General features: G+C 35.4%; 1 protein-coding gene across 1 annotated transcript; it reads right to left on the reverse strand.

Annotated features, from left to right (window-relative positions):
- Positions 1–2,129: 2,129 nt before the first annotated feature.
- LOC119642401 (NADH dehydrogenase [ubiquinone] flavoprotein 1, mitochondrial) lies at positions 2,130–4,159 on the reverse strand. Its single transcript, XM_038041560.1, has 4 exons — positions 4,053–4,159; positions 3,459–3,812; positions 2,562–3,396; positions 2,130–2,494 (listed from the first exon to the last, which is right to left on the reverse strand). The coding sequence occupies exons 1-4, from the start codon at positions 4,099–4,101 to the stop codon at positions 2,308–2,310; spliced, it is 1,425 nt and encodes a 474-aa protein (XP_037897488.1). The 5' UTR covers positions 4,102–4,159; the 3' UTR covers positions 2,130–2,307.
- Between the last annotated feature and the right edge of the window lie 15,390 nt (positions 4,160–19,549).

Below are 19,549 nucleotides of genomic sequence, written 5' to 3' on the forward strand. Positions count from 1 at the left end.
AATTAACGAACTTAAAAAAATATTTAGGATTAGCAAACAGAGGGAATTTAATGAACTGAAGGTATTTGCGATAATATTGGTGGTTGAAAGAATTAAATCTAGGCCTTGTTGCTGAGTTAGCGAAATAGTCGAAAGCAGAGACACTTCTCGAAAATTTCTTTCTTATACAGGGCAATGTATGAAATAGTTAACTTTCATTTGCTTTAAGAAGTTATTTAGCTGATTAAAAATTAGTTTAAAGTCAGTTAATGGTGACGCGGCCAAAATTTTGCTGAATTTTTCTCTTGTCAAAGGTGTGACTATTCTCTATCTATTATCATCAACCTTTCCCCATCCTATCTACATTTTTTGCACTAATTTCTAATGCCAAAATAGTGATGGTTATTGATTTTGGTCGAAAATTCTTAAAGTGAAACGTTTTCCACGCAACGACTTTTTAAAGATAAGGGTTTATATGCGAAACGGCCGTAAAAGTGATCCGATTCAATCCATCGTCAATAGCGTTCATCCTTGGGAATGTTAGTTCCTAAGGAAAGAAATTTTTTTTTTGACGCAGCACAACGAGCGAAACATAATATAAGTACACTCATCTTCGTAGCAATTGCTATTACTAAAAAATTAAATTGTTTGAATTGAAAATGTGTCAGATTTAATACATGCGTGCATGTATTTTGTTTAAATATTATTCTACAGAAGTTATATATTGATCTACAAAACAGTTAAATTTGATGATTTTGACCTTTCTCATCTTTTTCATTGCTGTTATTGATTGTTTGAAGAAATCTACTGCCGAAGTATGCCAAACACTTTTAGAAGCTTTTGGTGATGCTTCATTACATTCCAGTTTTACTTTCAATAGTTTAAGTGGAGACTTTAATGTGACTTTGAGCGGCCTGGAGACCCAAAAAAGATCGAAAACAATGAACTGGAAAATCTAGCTTCAATTCTCAAAGAGCTTTCGAACAGCCTAACAGTCGACAAATCAACTGTTTCGAGATGTTTACATTCGATGGAAAAGATCCAAGAGGAGGCAAATGGCAACCTTACGAATTGACTGAAAACGCCATTCCGAAACGTCTCGACAAGGTGCTTTTATTGTCTACCAGGCAAAAATAAGAGTTTTCTGAAGCATGTTGTGATTGGAGATGAAAAGTAGATCTATTAAGACAGTCCCAAGCACAGAAAGTCATAGTTTAGTCCAGGAAAGACATCCCCATCCACACCAAAGCGGAATATTCATGACCATAAAGTTGCTGTGCGTACGGTAAGATCAGCAAGGTGTAGCGCATTATGCGTTGCTAAAACCTAGTGAAACTGTCACTGCAGATGTCTACCGACGTCAGTTGAACAAATTGAACGACGTATGGTTGCGAAAAAGAGCAGCAATAGCAGTTAACAGACGCATGACAAAGCTCCCACACTGTTGCAGATCGAGTCGGAAGTTCTGTCGCATACATTGTACTCACCATACATAGCGACTTCCGGGTACTACTTGTTCAGATGGAATCAGCATGACTTGGGTGATACGCGGTTTCGAAAAGCTGAAGAAATGTGACAAGGGGCCGCCCACTGCATCGCTGCCAAGCCAACACTGTTCTTTCGGCCAGGTAAGATAGGGAAGTTGAAGCAATAATGGAAAATATTTTGATTACTATATATTCTACCAAATTTTTTAAATAAACTTCTTCTGAAGTGATCAAAATACATGCAATCACCCAATGTTTCTGTAACGCGTTATACCACACGATATTAAATTTAAAATTTTGAAGTCATTACAAATTTCCTAAAAGCATCCACATTCCTATCCCTCAAATTTGATATTTTTATCATTAATTCGTGATCTTGCTTTCAATTTTTATTTGTTTTAATGATAATAAATAAAGCGCGAATTTCAGCTTCGATAATTTAGCAGTATTTAACATGATTATTTAATGTTATAATTCATAAAGGCGCAAGGTGTGTTCATAAAGGTACACGCAATTGACAAAAACTGTAAAATATTATTTATATCTGGTGAAATGCTATTAACTATTATTAACTTAGCGACGGGCGGCCCACAATCAGTGAAATAGATTATAATTTTCATATTTGTGGCGAGTGTGAAAATTTTGCCAGAAGGCGATCCTAGCTTTCTTACTTGTTTACTCCTCCTACAGTTAATAAAGATTTTATTACGTTAATGACGATTATATCATAGTACATTAATACATGCGCATAAGCAGGGCATATATATAACAATATACATTCTCGTTTACAAAGAACGAATTAAATTAATGTTGTAAAATTATTTCTAAGCCATTGCAAAGCTTAATTTGAAACTTTAGCGGAATATTTCTTCATTCTCTCTTCAATTTCTGGTCTGAAATGGCGTATTAAACCCTGAACGGGCCAAGCGGCACCATCACCCAAAGCGCAAATTGTATGGCCTTCAATTTGTTTGGAAATTTCCCAGAGCATATCGATTTCAGCAGCTTGCGCATTGCCGGAAACGAACCTGGCAGAAGACAGCGCTCATGAAATTGTATCGCATTTGTTTTTAATTGCTAAAAATATTTAATTACCTGGCCATGATTTTATTCATCCAGCCAATGCCCTCGCGGCAAGGAGTACACTGACCACAACTTTCGTGTTTATAGAATTCTATAAGACGAGCAATGGCCTTAATAACGTCCGTAGATTTATCCATCACTATAATGGCAGCCGTGCCTAAAGATGTTTGAGCCGCAATGAGGCCATCAAAGTCCATTATTGCATCGTCACAAACTTTCTTTGGGATAAGCGGCGTTGAGGAACCACCCGGAATCACAGCTAATAAGTTATCCCAACCACCACATACACCACCCGCGTGACGTTCAATTAGTTCCTTTAAAGTTATGGACATTTCCTCCTCCACAGTACAGGGTGTATTTACATGCCCGGAAATATTAAAGAGTTTAGTGCCAGAGTTACGGGTACGACCGAAACTAGCAAACCATGCTCCCCCACGACGACAAATCGCTGGCGCTACGGCAACAGTCTCAACATTTGTGACTGTGGTTGGACAGCCAAATACACCTACGTCAGCTGGGAAAGGTGGTTTGAGGCGAGGTTTACCTTGCTTTCCTTCAAGCGATTCAATGAGTGCAGTTTCTTCACCGCATATGTAGGCACCAGCTCCACGATGCATAAACACGTCAAAATCATAACCGGAGCCGCAAGCATTCTTCCCTATTAGGCCTGCCTGATAAGCTTCGGCAATAGCGATTTGCATATTTGAAGCTTCATTATAGAATTCTCCTCGTATATAGATGTAAGCAGCATTCGCACCCATAGCTCGTCCAGCAATTAAACAACCTTCAACAAGTTTATGGGGATCGTGACGCATTATCTCACGATCTTTACATGTTCCAGGTTCACCTTAAATCACATGAATGTTGTACGGGATTAAAATACCAACGCAAACTTTACTTACTGCATACCTTCATCGGCATTAACCACCAAGTATTTAGGTCGCCCATCCGATGGCTTATTCATAAAAGACCATTTCATGCCACTCGGGAACCCAGCTCCACCACGACCGCGTAAACCAGACGTTTTGATTTCATTGATTATCCAATCAGCACCTTTTAAAACAATTTCTTTTGTCTTGTGCCAATCACCCCGCTTCAAGGCGCCGTTTAAACGCCAATCATGACGTCCATACAGATTGGTAAAGATGCGATCCTGATCAGCTAAAGGACCAAATTTAGTTTTTGTTTGTGGTGGCGGAGTTCCAGGTGGGGGTGCATTTGTGCCCTGCCTACGTTTTTGCAGTGCCACCGGTAGCGCGTATGCTGTAATTATGAAAGGTTTTCATGGTACATTTTTATACATTACAGTCACTTTTCTAAATCAATAACGCAACATATTTTTACAAGCACTGTTACTTATTAGAAAGTTACATAATTTCTGCTAATCTTTCAAAGAAATTTAGGCTGTTAAACATAATCGGTTCATAGTTTTATACATATCCTTCGATACATTTTCGAATACCTTTTGTTATTTTTATATTTAAAAGCAATTAATTTCATTACCAAATTGTGATTTTTGCAATATATTTAACCGCACGATTGTTCCTGCCATAGTCTGCAGCGTTGAAAAACAACGTTGCCACACTATAGATTTATACGAATGTGTAGTGTTATTGTTGAGTTTTGATTCAACAGCCTTAAAAACATATGATAGATTTTCAGCATTGACCAAAGTACAAAACATACGGTAGCCCAGTAAAGTCTACATATAAATTCACGTTTCTCATATCAAAAGCTACATTTATGGGTTAATTAGTAAAATATATTTCTTAGGACATTAACACTGGACTTACAACATTTCGAACGAACGAACATTTCGGGATGAGTGCTAACTGGATAAAATTTTTCTAACTCTTTTGCTCAATACCATTTCAATACTACGAGTTTTCGGTTCATTTGTTACAATACTGGTAATATTTCGATCTTCATGCTCTGTGAACATGTGTGGTGTGTTCTATTCTTTATAATAGTTTAAAAAGTACCACGGCTAATTTCAATTGTTTTTACTATTTCCTTATACGGTTTCTCCTCCCTTCTTCAATTCATAATCACACTTCTAAGTTCTTGAGTAAATGCTTTACTTTTTTGTATATATGGTAACATTTTAAGTGAAAGAAATAAAACTACACACTTTAATTGATAGATTAACATTTAAATGTACGAAAACAAGTATAAAATTGTTAAATAAAAATGTCTTTTTCGAGCATTCTGGTGACATGTTTTCGGTTTATGTGACTTTTTGGTGGTTTTTTGCTAATAACCTGATCTTAAGTCAAAAAACAATTTTGAAGTGTTATTTCACGTAAGTTTTTGTATCCTGAGAAATATATTTTTTCACTCTCAACCCATAAAAGTCGTTTTTAACAAGAAAACCCCCAATTTTCAGTATTATATGTAGACTTTTTTGAGCTACTGTTTCTGCCATTGTTTACCTTTATTAAAGTGGGTTATAGAAAAACTCTTCGTTTATATGATATTAATACTAGCGACAACACGACTTTTTGCAATCGGTGGTTGAAAAACTTTTTTTTGTGTTATGGGTGTTAGTAAAAAAAATGAGAATTCAAAAAAGGAGCAAAAATAAAAAAAAATTTAAAAAAAAATTTGAAAGGGAAAAGAAATTTTTGAAAATTTAAAAAAGAAGGAAAGAATGTACGTACATAATAAATTTTTTCTCTTTTTCGCCAGATTTTTTTGGTATGTTTTGCCCGACATAACAGTCAAAACTATATCAGCCCATCTCCCTATGGACGCAGGGTGTGCGACAAACAAATGTTATTTTGAAGATTTTTTTATGAATGCCACTAAGCATATTAAGAGATCCAGGATGGGTGGGGATGAAGTTTATTTATTTTCCAAAAGAGAAGCTAATGATTTGACGGTGCACAGAAAACAAGTAGTTGATAAGACTTCTGATTTGGGTGCCAAAGCCGTTCCAAATCACAATATCAATTTGTACGATTGTTTGCCGCAGTACAATTTCTTAGTTTTCGTTGAAACTTGTGAAAATGCCGAAAGCGTGCGTACGAACATCAATTCGTATCTTTTCTTTTAGGATTATCTTAAATGTTTCAACATTAACGGGTCAAAAGTACTAAAGGTGGTTAGCAAGGATGGTTGGAAGGTTGGAATTGCTGTTCTGCTCTAAATGTTATCAACCTCGCTGAACACAATGATTTAAAAAAAAAAAATTTAAAAGCGTGTATGACGAGGACTTTCACGGAAATATTCGTAGTTTTTGCAATGTCCCTAGTGAATATGATGTAAACGAGATCACATTTCCACAATTGTAAGTGCGTAAACTGTGGAACGACGAAGTGCTTGTCCTGTGGTTCAGTCGACCACAACGCTCTAAACAAGTGTTGCCTGAACAGAGAGTGGGGATTAAATATCAACAAAATTATGGTATTAAAAATCTTTCTTACAAAGAAATGAAAGAAAAGCTTTCCTCAAACTACTTTGATTGTCTGGATGACAACTACTACGATGACAATTTCCCCTCATTGACGAACTCGTCCACAATTTCGAGCAAGGATGATTACGAGTTAGTGAGATTTTAACAAAGAAAAAATTCAATACACCTCCCTAGCCTTCTCTCATCTCATTCCCAAAGTCGTCTATAACAAGACCTCAGCGGCCAATAATTTCGAAGAACAATTTGCGTTCCTCGGAATTTGATAGATTAATCTCTGCGATTAAAGAATGTATCCGTCCAATGATCCCTCCAAAAGGAATTTGAAGAAAAAATGTCTCTCTGTGCCAATAATCATTACGATCAAGCAAGTAAAGCCGCCGAAGTTCCTTTTTAATTTAAAACATGATCTCGTTTTCACAATGTAATATCCAAAGTGTCCGACATAACTTATAATTTTTGAATTTTTAGATGAACTCGAATAATATAGATTTCTGCAGCTTAAGTGAACTTTCTCTGAGAGATAACAATTTTTTTGAAGTTATAGTTTCCAATTATACTTTAGTCACCAAATGCCGATATGACGATTATGTTGACGTTAGTATACTAGTTAAGAAAGGCGTCCATTTTAGACGTATCCCCTACAATTCTGCTGGTGATATTATCATCATCAAAACCGTGGATCTTGAAGCGAATCTTTCCATAGCTTCATGCTACTTTCCACCCATACTTGATGTACAAACTTTCCGTGATGAGATTTATAGATTATGTGACTTTGTTGATGGTGAACAAAATGTGATTCTAGCCGTAAATTTCAATGCTAGACATTGCTTGTATGGCGATCAAGTCTCGACAAACAAAGAGAACATCCTCGCAAATACCATCAACACCAGCAGTTTCAATATCTTAAACAATGGTAAATCGACTAACGTCTTTATTGGCAAATGTCAGCACTCTCATATTTTATTTCACAGTCGCTGCAATTCCTTTAAAAAAATAGAAAATTTCATTTCACGCAACTTCCTTATGGACCGTCTGTCTAAAGTTGATTTTCCTTCCGACTTATCCTCAGTTCAAAGTACTTTTCAGTCCGTGATCATATCTGCTAGAACCAACTTTTCTGATATTGTGTCCTTCTCACCTAAAGCTTGGTGGAAATATACCCTATCAACACTTTTTTGCAAATAGCGAGCTGCAAGGAAAAAATGAGTAAATATGTCAAACCAACGAACTACATTGAATGTATAAAAACTTTGGGGGAGTAGAGGTCTGCAGTTAGAGAAGAGAAAAGGACACATAGAGCTGTTACGATTAAAGAGTTATTTGGCAATGGTAACTCGCGTTTTTTCTAGAATTACATTAGAGGGCATTAATATTTTAGTCGAAAATTAAACGGTTATGCTGTGTGGAATGACCTTGAGAATAAAAGATACCTGGATATGCTCAAGAGCTATATTCCAAGTGTCAATCCGAATACATTACCTTCAGTTCCTTTTAGTAGTCTCAACAATACACCCTTTTCATTGTGTGAGCTAATGTATGTTTCACATTCCAGAAAGAGGGCTACTACTGCATGTTGTGATGAAGTTAAGTATGATATGGTAAGAGTGCTGTCTGGGAGAAGCTTAACTGTGCCGTTGCATGCAATTAATAACTTCTGCTCTATTAGCTTTATGCTCTCAGATTTGCGATGTATGAAAGTACCAACCACATGGTTAAAGAGAGATTGATGGAATTCTTAAACACTGGAAACATTATTACAGCTCGTTCTTATGCTTGTCAAAAACGCAAATGTACAAATATGCGCGTTAATAAACTATCTTTTTTCACAGCTAGTTTAAAAAAAGCTGGTAAAGTGTTTGTTGTGCTTTCACTGGACATCAGCAAAACCTATGATTGTGTCAATTTGTTCAAGCTTGGTAGAATTCTTTTAAACTTTTCAATTCCTCTTCAAATACCTATGTGGGTACCAAATTTTTTATCCAAACGTGTTTTGGTGATGGGTACAAAAAAATTTGAAGTGTATAGTGGTATTCCACAACGCAGTTGTTTGAGCATCCTGCTCTTCAATCTATACATAGATATTTTGCATAATCTTCAATGACAAAACTCATCTTTTTGAAAATGTAGATGATTTCTTTATCGTATCTGCGGATTCATCCTTTTCAGTAGCCGTGAATAAACTTCCGATAAAAACTAATCTTCTTTTCGATTCATGCGTCGATCTTAATTTATATTTTAACCCCAGAAAAACAAATACTATTTATTTTGCCAAAAGTTCGAAACGAAAAATCAGGCTCTTTATCAAACGAACTAAAGCTGATCAGGAAACATCTCTTCGAATTCTTGATAGAATTTTAAATGACAGCGTAACTCTTCGTGGAAATTATGATCAATCAAGCTTACCTCCCAAAAAAGCCTTGACCGTGTACACAGCTTTAGTCAAATCTAAGATTGAATTGGCACATTCTACATCGTGTAATTTCCAAAAATATATTGAGAAACGTACACAAACACTTGAAAATCGAATTTTAAAATGTTTTACTAGACTGACTCTTTCAATTCCTCAACATATTCCCAATGCCATTTCTGGTAATTTGTCCGTTTCCGGAAAAGCTCTTCTTTGTACTGCTAAGGAGTTAATTAAAGACAACATAAAGAATCCTTACCTCTCTCAGAAAGTTATATCTCTCAGTGATACTGTTTCTTCCAGCTACACATTTTATCATCAAGAAGTGCTTCATATTTTCGACCAGATAAATTCAATTCCTCTGTGGAATTTTTTTACTAACAAATGTAGAGTCTCCACGAACATTCTTGAATTGTTCTCTGCCTTAAAGCAAAATGTCAAGGGCCAAATTGAAACCACTAATAAATTACACAACAGGGAAATATAAGTACCAACTTTCTTTGACTACCATTAAAGTGTAGATTATTACTACAAATCCATACGCAAAGAAAAAAAAGGAAAGCATAGCAGATGCAAATTAGAATTATTTATTTTATTTAATTTAATTCTACTTATACATGAAATTAAACACATAACAGTCCAGTTCAATTGGCACTTAAAGCAAAACTTATATTAAATTAATAATAAAACTTAGTATAAGTACAATAAAACAAATAAGAAGGAAAACAAAGGAAAAAGAAAACAAACATGTACACAACCAGCAAAGAGCCACACTTCCAACCGGTACAGGACCAAATTGCAAATGAACGCCTAAGCCATCGCAAACAAGCATAAGCCTAGCAACCGATATAACTTAACAACAATCCATTTTCGAATCGTAACGACTTTTTAAGGTTAAAAGCTAGTTTAAGTACGACATAGGTAAATTACGCGCATTAAGCAATGTTGCTTTAATAGACTTTAAAGAGTCCGATAATGAGAATAAGTGATAGACGTCATTTAGGTTCCTGCAAACAACTCTGAGCGGATTAAACAGCTCATAATTATATTTACACTGACTAAGCTTAACCAAGATAAAGTGCCTAGAGAAGCGGTTAGGGACATTAAAGCTTATTTCACCAAGTAACGAAGGCGAGTCAATAGCAACATTTATTACTTTGATTACAAACGAAACGCCAAGAACAAATCTACGTTTCTCAAGAGACGGTAAGGACAGCAGAAGCAACCTGTTTTCATAGGGAGGAAGAGAAGCAATCGGACCCGAACCCAAATTTCTAAGGGCAAACAGCAAGAATTGCTTTTGAACAGATTCAAATGAATCTACATAGCACCTATATGAAGGAGACCACACAATAGAGGCATACTCGAGTAGGGGTCTAAGCAAACACATGTACAGCCTTTTCGTAATATAAGGATCATCAAGCTCTTTGGACCACCTCTTCATAAAACGCGGACCCAGCTTTGCTTAACGAGAGCTCAATACGCAAATTGAAACGTAACCTATAATCAAATAGAAAGCCTAAATCTGTGAACGAATCGACGTCTTCCAACTTGTGCGAATCAATGAAATACTGAGTAATGAAGGACTTCCTTCTTGAGAAAGAAAGCTTCTTACATTTATTTAGATTTAGTTTCAGAAGATTCAAAGAGCACCACGCAACCAAATTATTCAAATCACTTTGAAGACGATGTGATTGCGATTCGACGGAAAAGGAAGAAAACAGTTTCACATCATCAGCACATTAAGATCTGGCTGGAAGTAACCACCTATTGGAGATCGTTAATGTATAAACTAAATAAAATGGGACCTAAGTGACTTCCTTGGGGTACGCCAGACGTAATGGGGAATTCATCCGAGGTGATGAAGTTAAACAAAACCCTGAAGGATCTACTCGAACAACTTGGGCAAGACACTCAATTTGGCTACACCTGTTATTCTCAACAAACTTTCTACTTCCACTTTTGTAGATAGGAATAAGGAAAATCAACAAATTTTCTACTTCCACTTTTGTGGAGAGGAATAAGGAAACTACTCTTCCAACACGAAGGGAAAACATCTAACTTCAAGGACAGTTTAAAAATCTTTGAGATCACATCGCCTAACTCGACCGCGCAAGATTTAAGTACACATGACGGAATTCCAGCAGGTCCAGGCGCACAATTATATTTTAGAGAGCTCAACCCTTCAAAAACGTCAAGTTCCGAAATAACCAAGTTAGGAATTGAAACCAAGTTAGTTATAGGATACGAGTAGTTTGCTGATAAATCGAAATTAGCAATCGAGAAGTTTCGTCGGAAATACTCAGCAAACAAATTTGAGATTTCAAAATCATCCGAGGAATCAGAGCCATTAAAAGAAACATGAGAGGGATATGTGGAAATTTTTCTTTTAGAGTTGACAAATTTAAAGAAGAATTTAGGATTGGCAAACAGACAGGATTTAATGAACTGAAGGTATCTGCAGTAATAATGATCGTTGAGGGAGTTAAATCTATGCCTCGCCACCGAGTAAGCGACATAGTCGAGCGCAGAGCCACTTTTCGAATATTTTTTGAATAGCGAATTTTTTCTATTCTTGTGGTATTTAATTGTCTTATTAAACCACGGGGGACACCTGCTTCGAGGTCGACACTGCTTGATCGGAACAGATGCAGCAACAGCTAGGTTTAATGTATTGTAGAACGATGACAATAAGCTTTCAATACTACCGATTGAGAAATCAAGCGATGAAAGACGATGTTTAGCAATACAATATTGATTTTATGAAAATCATAATAATTATTTAAAAAAGTTTGATTTGGCACATTAAAGCATTTCAACAAACCATCATTCATATGATAAAAGGAAATGCATATTGATGGATGATAAGGATCCTCAGGTAAACTAAAAGGTGGACAACGATTTACGTTAATCTCGGGAAAATTGGCAAAGCAGAGATCAAGCAGTCTACCATTACAATTAGGGGTACGATTATATTGACCCAAATTATGATCAAATAATTCACTAAAGAACACAACAGCCCTATCAGACGTTGAAGTAGGAACCAAACAGCCAGAATTATCAGTGTTACACCAAGTGACTTGAGGCAAATTGAAGTCACCCAACCCAACGACCAAATCGGTGGGTCTAGACCGCTTGGCCACTTCACAAATGAGGGCAGCGTGTATCTTGTAAATGGAGATATCAGAATTTGGGTGAATATAGGAGCAGGTTATAAATAGATGTTTTTCAGGCATATTCCCACGAATAGCGATAAATTCAACGTCAGGAGAAGTGGGAAATTCAATTAAATTGGACGGGACTGACACAGATATGGCAATTAATACACCACAACCAATGCGATTCACTCGATCATTTCTAGAGACTTGGAAAGAATTATGACAAAGTTCCGACGAATGAAGATCGGGTTTTAGCCAAGTTTCAGTAAAGGCCAAACAGAAAATCTCCGTGCTTACTGAATTTACAAAGTAGAACGAATTTTTGACTTTAGGCCCCTAACATTTTGATAAATAAGAGATAGTGGGCCTGAAGAAACAATTACTTTTTTGAAGGCGACAAGACTATTGCCTTGGTATTACGGGGACGATCTGGAGGGATAAATTCCTTAATTAAGGATGCTACTGGCTACAGTCGTTTGTTTAACAACACATCACTGCTTTCAGTCGGAACTAGTATTTTAAAAGAAGAGATATTGCTCTAGATTGAGAAGGAGCCATTTTGAAAATGCTAACGCGCTTTAAGTTGACTGATAGGACTTTCGCCGCCAGATAGCTTTTTATGTTATCCACCGATGTTTCAGGTGCCAGTCTTGACACAAATATAGCTTTTCTAGGAGCAACTGCCGTCAAGCAAAAGTTATTATTTAGAACAGGAGGAGGGTTCACGGTGTGAGAGTTTCGAGTTGGGGAGAATATAGATGGGGTTGTCTCCCTTGTACCGGCAGCTTGTGAGACTTGCCGAGTCTGGTGACCAGCATTCACACGCGAACAGCCAGGAGGAGATGATGATTTATTTTTCTCTTCATTACTTTTAGGCGATGGCGCTTGATTAGAGTGAGTGGCGGCTCTGGGCGGAGATACCCTTGCCACTTCAGCGTAGCTTAAAACCGACGGATTTGCCGGTTTGTTTGTAACTGTTTTGCTACCAACCGACTCAGCAATATCGGAAACATTACTGTTCATATTAGAGTTGGAGGAAGCGGTAACTTGTACCAACAAATCAGATTTGGAGAAAGCCAGAGGTGACGTCCCACACGCTACGCTACGAGTTGTTATTTTTCTGGCTTTGGTAGAAGATGAGTGCTCAATAAAACGACATTCATCAAACCTAGACTTAATTAGCTGAAACTTCTCCCACAAGGAGCCGAGATTTCTACTCAATTCCGAGAAACCATTTCGCGTCTCCGTGAAAAGTTTGTAAAAATCAATGTCCCGTTGCCTGCAGTCAGGACATGGCCATCTTAAGCCTTTGGAAGGGTCAGGACTGCGTCAGCAGCACGGCCGAGAATACCGGCACAGTTTGCATGACGCGCTCGCAGAGCCAACAAGAAACGAATTTATCCAATTCCGGGCCTGTTTTTGCGCGAGATGGTGTATATAAGCACTGCATGTCGGGTCAAAAAAAAGAAAGAAGTGAATTATTAGGACAAAAAAGAACAAATTTAAGAAATTTAAGAAACCTTTTCCGTTACGTTGTCAATGTAGCAAGAGAGCAAAAGAACAAGAGAATGCAAAACCAAACTGGAAGCACGAAAAAGAAAGAAAAAATAAATATCAGAAAAGTTATCTCTTATATTACACGTAAAATTTACACTACTGAAGCAACGGTAAACAAGCCAAGAGAAAAGCTATTAACAACAGAGGAAGAAAAAAAACGAAAAAAACTCCAAAGAGATTTACTATTGCAAGCACAAGTGCGCAAAATTTTAGTGTAATTAATGTAATTCTTACTCTTTTATACCTTTAATACTTTTATATTTTTGCAATAGAACAATCAAAAGCGTGCGATCTCGCGCGCTTTAGTTGAGAAACTCAAATAAATAAATTATAAATTACCGCAACTAAATTTACAAATTGGCTCCACAGCCACAAACTAAGAAATTCAATGCATCAGAGAAAGTAAATACTTTAGACCGTTTCTCAAAGTAGTAGCAATTTCAGAAAAAAAAGAAACGTAAACAGGTAAGTACGCCAATGCTTGTGATTATATCAACAGAACAGACCGACATTAATGCGTATGCTGCTGTGCTAACTTCATAGCGTAGTTAATCACAAGATCACTTAAACAAAAGTTCAGTGTTGACAGACCGTAAGTGAATACTCAATAAAAGCATCATTTGAGGGAGAGAATATGCGAAGATCAAATGGCAAGTAAATCCAGCAACGCGCAACTTGAACAAGAAAAAGCCGCTTAAAAATGCTGCATCTAATTAACGAATAGTCTAGAACACAGATAGAGAGCCAGGCCATAATTAACAATCCTGAACAGAGACGACGCAATGTAAATTGCCCAAAAGTAATTCCCAAGAAACATTTAACATGTTATGAGGTATGGCCCTTCCGCGAATATTATGTACATAGCATACAATAGAGTTAAAAATACAACTAAGTCCAGGGAATTTCTACATTCCCAATGGACTTAGATTTAATTTTATACAAGGCTGCTAGCAGTTCAACATCAGATATGCATGTGAGTTGGAAAGACCCACAAGAGGGCCCGCTAGTAGAAGGGCTAGAACTATCAGGCCTATCGTGATGTATAGTATTGACAAAATCGTCGTTCGCCTCGTCAACCTTAAAGTCATTCACCTTGTAGTAACGATAGTTCTCCAAAACTCTCCACAAAGCCGAAGGATCAATTCTAAAAAAGAAAGTAACAAAGTATCTCATTCTTTCCTTGCGAATGGTGTTTTTAGCTTTATTCCGATAGCGGCAAAAGATTTTTCGAGTTTTCATGAAATCTAGAGGATCAAGAGGTCGAATAGGCTATATTTCCCAATGACGTTGCAAGTTTGATACGCCTTGATTTCATCCGATAATCAATACCATTTAGTAGTTCTTCCTGGCAAGCGACATAAAGGTGTATAAGGATTCAATCAAAGAGCTTAAGAACGCCGAATATGGCTCAATGGAATTCGTGGCCCTAAAAAAAGACCCCGAGTCAAAGTCAGCTATACAGGAAGAGAGCTCAGCCCAATCAAGACTTTTGAAGTCCCTATACTCGAAGTAGGGAGTGACAGTTTTGCATTTAATGCGAAAGCTAGCAAATATTAAGGCATGTTACGATGTGGGAAGGCCTTGTAGCCGATAAGAATTCTTAAAAATGTGTATAGTTTTTGAAATTATAAATCGCACAAAAATTTACATAAAAATTAAATAAATAGAGAAAGTCACACTTTACTCTCCTTGTTTTCATATGTGAACAAAAAAGGAAAAACGATTTGGCACACTGAAATAGAAGAGAAAATTTAGTATAATGATGAAGAGGAATATGAATTATTCATTATAACAAAATTGTTAACATTTAATTTTATGGAAAATCTGTAAATAAAAAAATATATATTAATTAATATTTTTCACTTGTAAAATGCTGCATAATTTTCTATTCATTTCATTCTACATGCTTATTTTGTTTACGATATGGAATTTGTTTATACAATGTCGTAAAGTCATAAACGTCCATTTGATTCTGATTTTTTACTTTCCTCTCAGTTATTAATGCATTGAAATGGAAAATTTGAAGAGAAGTATTGGAAAGCTGGTGACGATGGTACACTGATTAGCCCCTTGGCAAGAATAAATTGTCTAAAATAAAACCAAGCCAGTCCGGTCCTAAAAATAGACCATGGCGATAACCACGGCGATGATCCCCTGTTTACATGATTACCCGCTGATATATTAAGTTTGGTAAATTTTTGTAACGTGCAGAAATATACATCAAGTACCTTTTTATTTATATTTCGTCACTCAGCGTAATCAGTTCAGATAGGTTTATCTGGTTCGCTGTCATTTGTCGGTCCCTTCGATTTGCAAATGTAAACCTACAAAAGATTTAATCCCCAAATTTTGTCCCGTTACTCTTATCTGATTAAGGTCCAAAATCAGCAAACTGTGACAAAGGGGTAGGACACACAACTAATAACTTTCAACTTTGTCCTGAGTGACGATATGAATCCAGGTAATAGATTTTGGTTTAGAGATTTAAGTTGGAACGTAGGTTTTTCGTTTAATATTGTCACTGTGGCAAGTGCAAAAGCCATCTAAATCCAACCAACGATTCGCTTAAAGCTAGTGAAAAAATATGAATTTTGGCTTGGGAACTGTTTTTAATTTGTAAAATAATAACCCATTCCTATTTCCAACCAACACTAATGCCTTCTTCCGGAAATCTCACCAAGTCCGTAGCCGAAAATTACGAAATCAAAGAAAAAACGTATTTACAAGTCAAGTTAAAAAAAAATCCAGAGAAAATTGTTTTAATTTAAAAGCAATACAAATTAATTTAAACTTTTTTGTTTTGGTAAGTTCTAATTAATTTAGGAACATTAATTTGTGAAGCAATATTTGTAGTAGATATCAACATTTTTGTTGTGTGATGTTTGTTAAATTTAAAAAAATAAGATAATATCATCATCCTCCTGGTAATTTCCCACGAAGAATGCTCTTTCTGTCACGTTTTACCTTTAAAAATTTAAAAAGATAAAATAAAAACGTAAAAATAGAAAGTGGGTTATTTACTTATTTTTTTTTTGCTTATCGATTCCTTAATTTTCCTTTCAATTGCATTTTTTTTTTAATCGAGATGCAGCTATCCAAAATTTTTATTTTTTCTCAAACCCTTTTTATTCTTGACAGCCTTCATTTTCTTCCTCACGACTAACTCTCTTGCCAGAAATGACAAAAAAAAATTTCTTTTGCTCATCATATTACAATATATATATGCATATATTCGATTATTTTTGCGATAAATATGTTCTTCACAAATCGATGTAAAACAAATGGAATGTAAAAATGAGTTCTGTACAGCAAAAATACATATTCGATGCTTATTATTCGTGTAACACGAAACAAAAAGCTTTAGAATAAAAACCACGTTACGTTAAATCTTTTAATATAGATTAAGAAAAAATAAAATAATATTTACGATTTTTAATTTATAAAAATGAATTAAGAAAAATGAGTTTAAAATAAATGGCGAAGTGGTTGACTTTACTGGCGGAGCTTAATAAAGAAGACCTTTACTTAAACATAAAGATAAAAAGAAAAGTTATTGTTCATCAGAAAAGTATATGTTCATCTTTTGAACATATATGTCGGCACTACCATTAAAAATTTCTATAGGAATTATTCCACAACTCTTTTGATTTATTATATTAACTTACGTAAACAACCTTTTAAATGTCTGCCGTCCATTTCAATTGAAGTAGGAATTTCTTGCACATGAGTACATATATCTATATTGAAAGTGCATTTAAAAGAAAACGTGTGGATAGTGATTTTTCTCAAATTTAGTTCTTGAAACTTGTACCTCTGTTTTTCATCTAAAATTGGAGTCTCAGCTGCACGCGAAATTATTTCTGAAATATGCGAAATAATATGGAGAAATTTAAGAACTGCGTTCTTAGATGGCTGACACAATGAGACGCCATTTTCAGGTTAAAAAATAACAATGGGCAGGCGCGCTATCATATTGTTTCAAAGGCAAATGTAAAAAGCATCACACGTTCGTTAACTTGAAGTTTTGCGGCTCGAGATATTATTCCAAGATTTATTCCTAGTCTGCTTCAATGTTATGACACCACGGAGAGCCTTTTGTATATTAATTCATCCATAATTTGATAATTACTATATACAACTCGCTAATAAAATAATTTGATGAATGTATTCCGACTTTAAAATAAATGGCCTTTATTGAACGTTTTTCATTTCTTAAAGAATAATACAGGTTATAAACCAAAATTGAAAACATTATCTTAAAAAAAAATTTTCATTACTGTAAGATAAATATAAATTAGATAAAGTTTGGCAGCTCTGCGCGCGCGGTGTCTTTGATTTTCTGCAAGGAATAATTTAATTTCCTTATGAATCGCTTGGCTATTTAGTTTTTTTGGTCTAAAGTTATAAAATCTTCAAGAAATCTTAATGAAAATCTGTAAATAAGAATACAAAGTAATTAACTTTTTCTGCATTATATAAGCTAAAAAAAAATTTTTTTTTTTTTTGGTTGCTGATAGACTAAACCTACAAATTTGTGGTTTATATGTCCACATAATCAAAAGTCGTAATGATTGTTAAGAACTATATGTAAAGCACAACAAAAAAGCGGCCGTAATAGCTGAAGCCTATATGTTAAGTTTGATTGTGTGCGTGTGTAATTGTTGATTGTAGGGTGGTTCAAAGTCACGCGAAAAAAAAGAAAAAAAAAACAGTGTTGCAAACTTTGGCTGAAAACAAAAAAGCGATGTTACAGCAATAGAAAATAATTGAACACAAAAAATAATTTACTAAACTCCCTTCTCTAATAAAGCAAGTTAGTTCCCCGAGATGACGTATATTTTTTATTGCGAAGAGATAGAGGGGACCATCATACAACTTTAAGAAGCTAAAAGAACTCCTAATATAATCAAACCTGTGAGATCTAAAAATTAAATGCTCAGCAGACTCGCTAATAATACAAACTTCACAAATATCAGAAGATACAGCGCGAATCATTTTTAAATATATTTTATAATAGGTGTGACCATCCATGAGCCTATAAAGAATTTTGATTTCCCAGGAATTAAAGGAAGCCTCTGATAAGGGTTTAAACTGAAATGTGGAATTTATTTTATAGAAAAGGCAATTGAATTTAACACGCGCAAACTCTTTAAATTCATCCTTCACTTGTTGAAAGTTCCGAATTGCCCGTATTGCTTCATTGGGACCATGTTTGATGGACTAAATTGTCCCATCAACTTGACCCCTTTTGGTATGAAAGTCAGCTTTTCCATTGAAAAAAAAGCCGCACTGATCAGGTATCCAAACATGGTCACAGTCATCCACTTGACATTCATGTAACATACCATGTATATCAAACAAATATTGATTCTCTGCGTCCCTTTTATTTATTAGAACTTGCTATCCGAAAAAATAACATTTCCTTTGATACCATCAATAATAGCCACCTTAAAAGCATATCTGATGACAACGAACTCGATAAAAGTCGAATAAAGTTCCTCCGCCACTTTGACTCTATGTACTATTTTAGATAGATGTTTCACCACCAAGAAACTAGATGCATTATGTCCAACGGAGCTATCAGTGCCATATATATAATTGCCGTTGTTGTAATAAGGAAGAAGCTTTTCTTAACATGAGAAATTGATATTTTGCTTTGAGGTAGAGATCAATTCAAGAACATTCGTAAAGACTCTACATTTGTTAGTAAAAAAATTCCACAGATGAATTGAATTTACCTTGTCAAAAATATAAGGCAGTTTTTGATAACAAAATGTGCGCTGACAGAAACAGTATCACTGAGAGATATAACATTCTGAGACAGGTAAGGAATATTCACTAGAAATGGCATTTAGAATACGTTGGGGAATTGAAGGGGTCTAGCACAACGTTTTAACATTCGATTTTCAAGTGTGTGTACGTTTCTCCATATATTTTTGGAAATTACAAGATGTAGAATGTGCCAATTCCATGTTAGACTCGACTAAAGCTGTGTACACGGCCAAAGCTTTATTGGGAGGTAAGTCTGACTGATTCTTAGTCGTGAGTTTGATGATGTTGCATCCAGATTGACAGTCTTTGAAGAATTGCGCTGTCATTTTAAATTCCACCAAGAAATCGAAGAGATTTCACCTGATCAACTTTAGTTCCCTTGCTAAAGAGCCTCTTTTCACGTTCAGAACATTTGGCAAAATAAATAGTGTTTGTTTTTCTGGGATTAAAATATAAATTAAGGTCGGCGCATGAATCGAAAAAAAGATTAGCCACCCATCACCCATCACCAAAACACGTTTCGATAAAAAATTTGGTATGCACAGGCGTATTTGAAAAGGAATTGAAAAGTTTAAGATATACCAAGCTTAAACAAATTAACACAATTATAGGTTTTGCTGATGTCAAGTGAAAGCACAACAACCAGCTTTTTTTAACCTAGCTATGAGAAAAGATACTTCGTTAACACACA

Source organism: Glossina fuscipes, unplaced genomic scaffold (genome assembly GCF_014805625.2).
Source record: "Glossina fuscipes isolate IAEA_lab_2018 unplaced genomic scaffold, Yale_Gfus_2 222, whole genome shotgun sequence".
NCBI classification, from domain to species: Eukaryota; Metazoa; Arthropoda; class Insecta; order Diptera; family Glossinidae; genus Glossina; species Glossina fuscipes.

Bases quoted from the DNA above. Each gene is read 5' to 3' on its own strand.
- LOC119642401 (XM_038041560.1), bottom strand. From the start codon at position 4,101: ATGGCAGGAACAATCGTGCGGTTAAATATATTGCAAAAATCACAATTT. The intron at 3,813-4,052 runs GTAATGAAATTA...TCATAATTACAG, and splicing joins ATTGCAAAAATCACAATTTG to CATACGCGCTACCGGTGGCA. The intron at 3,397-3,458 runs GTATGCAGTAAG...ATGTGATTTAAG, and splicing joins GGTGGTTAATGCCGATGAAG to GTGAACCTGGAACATGTAAA.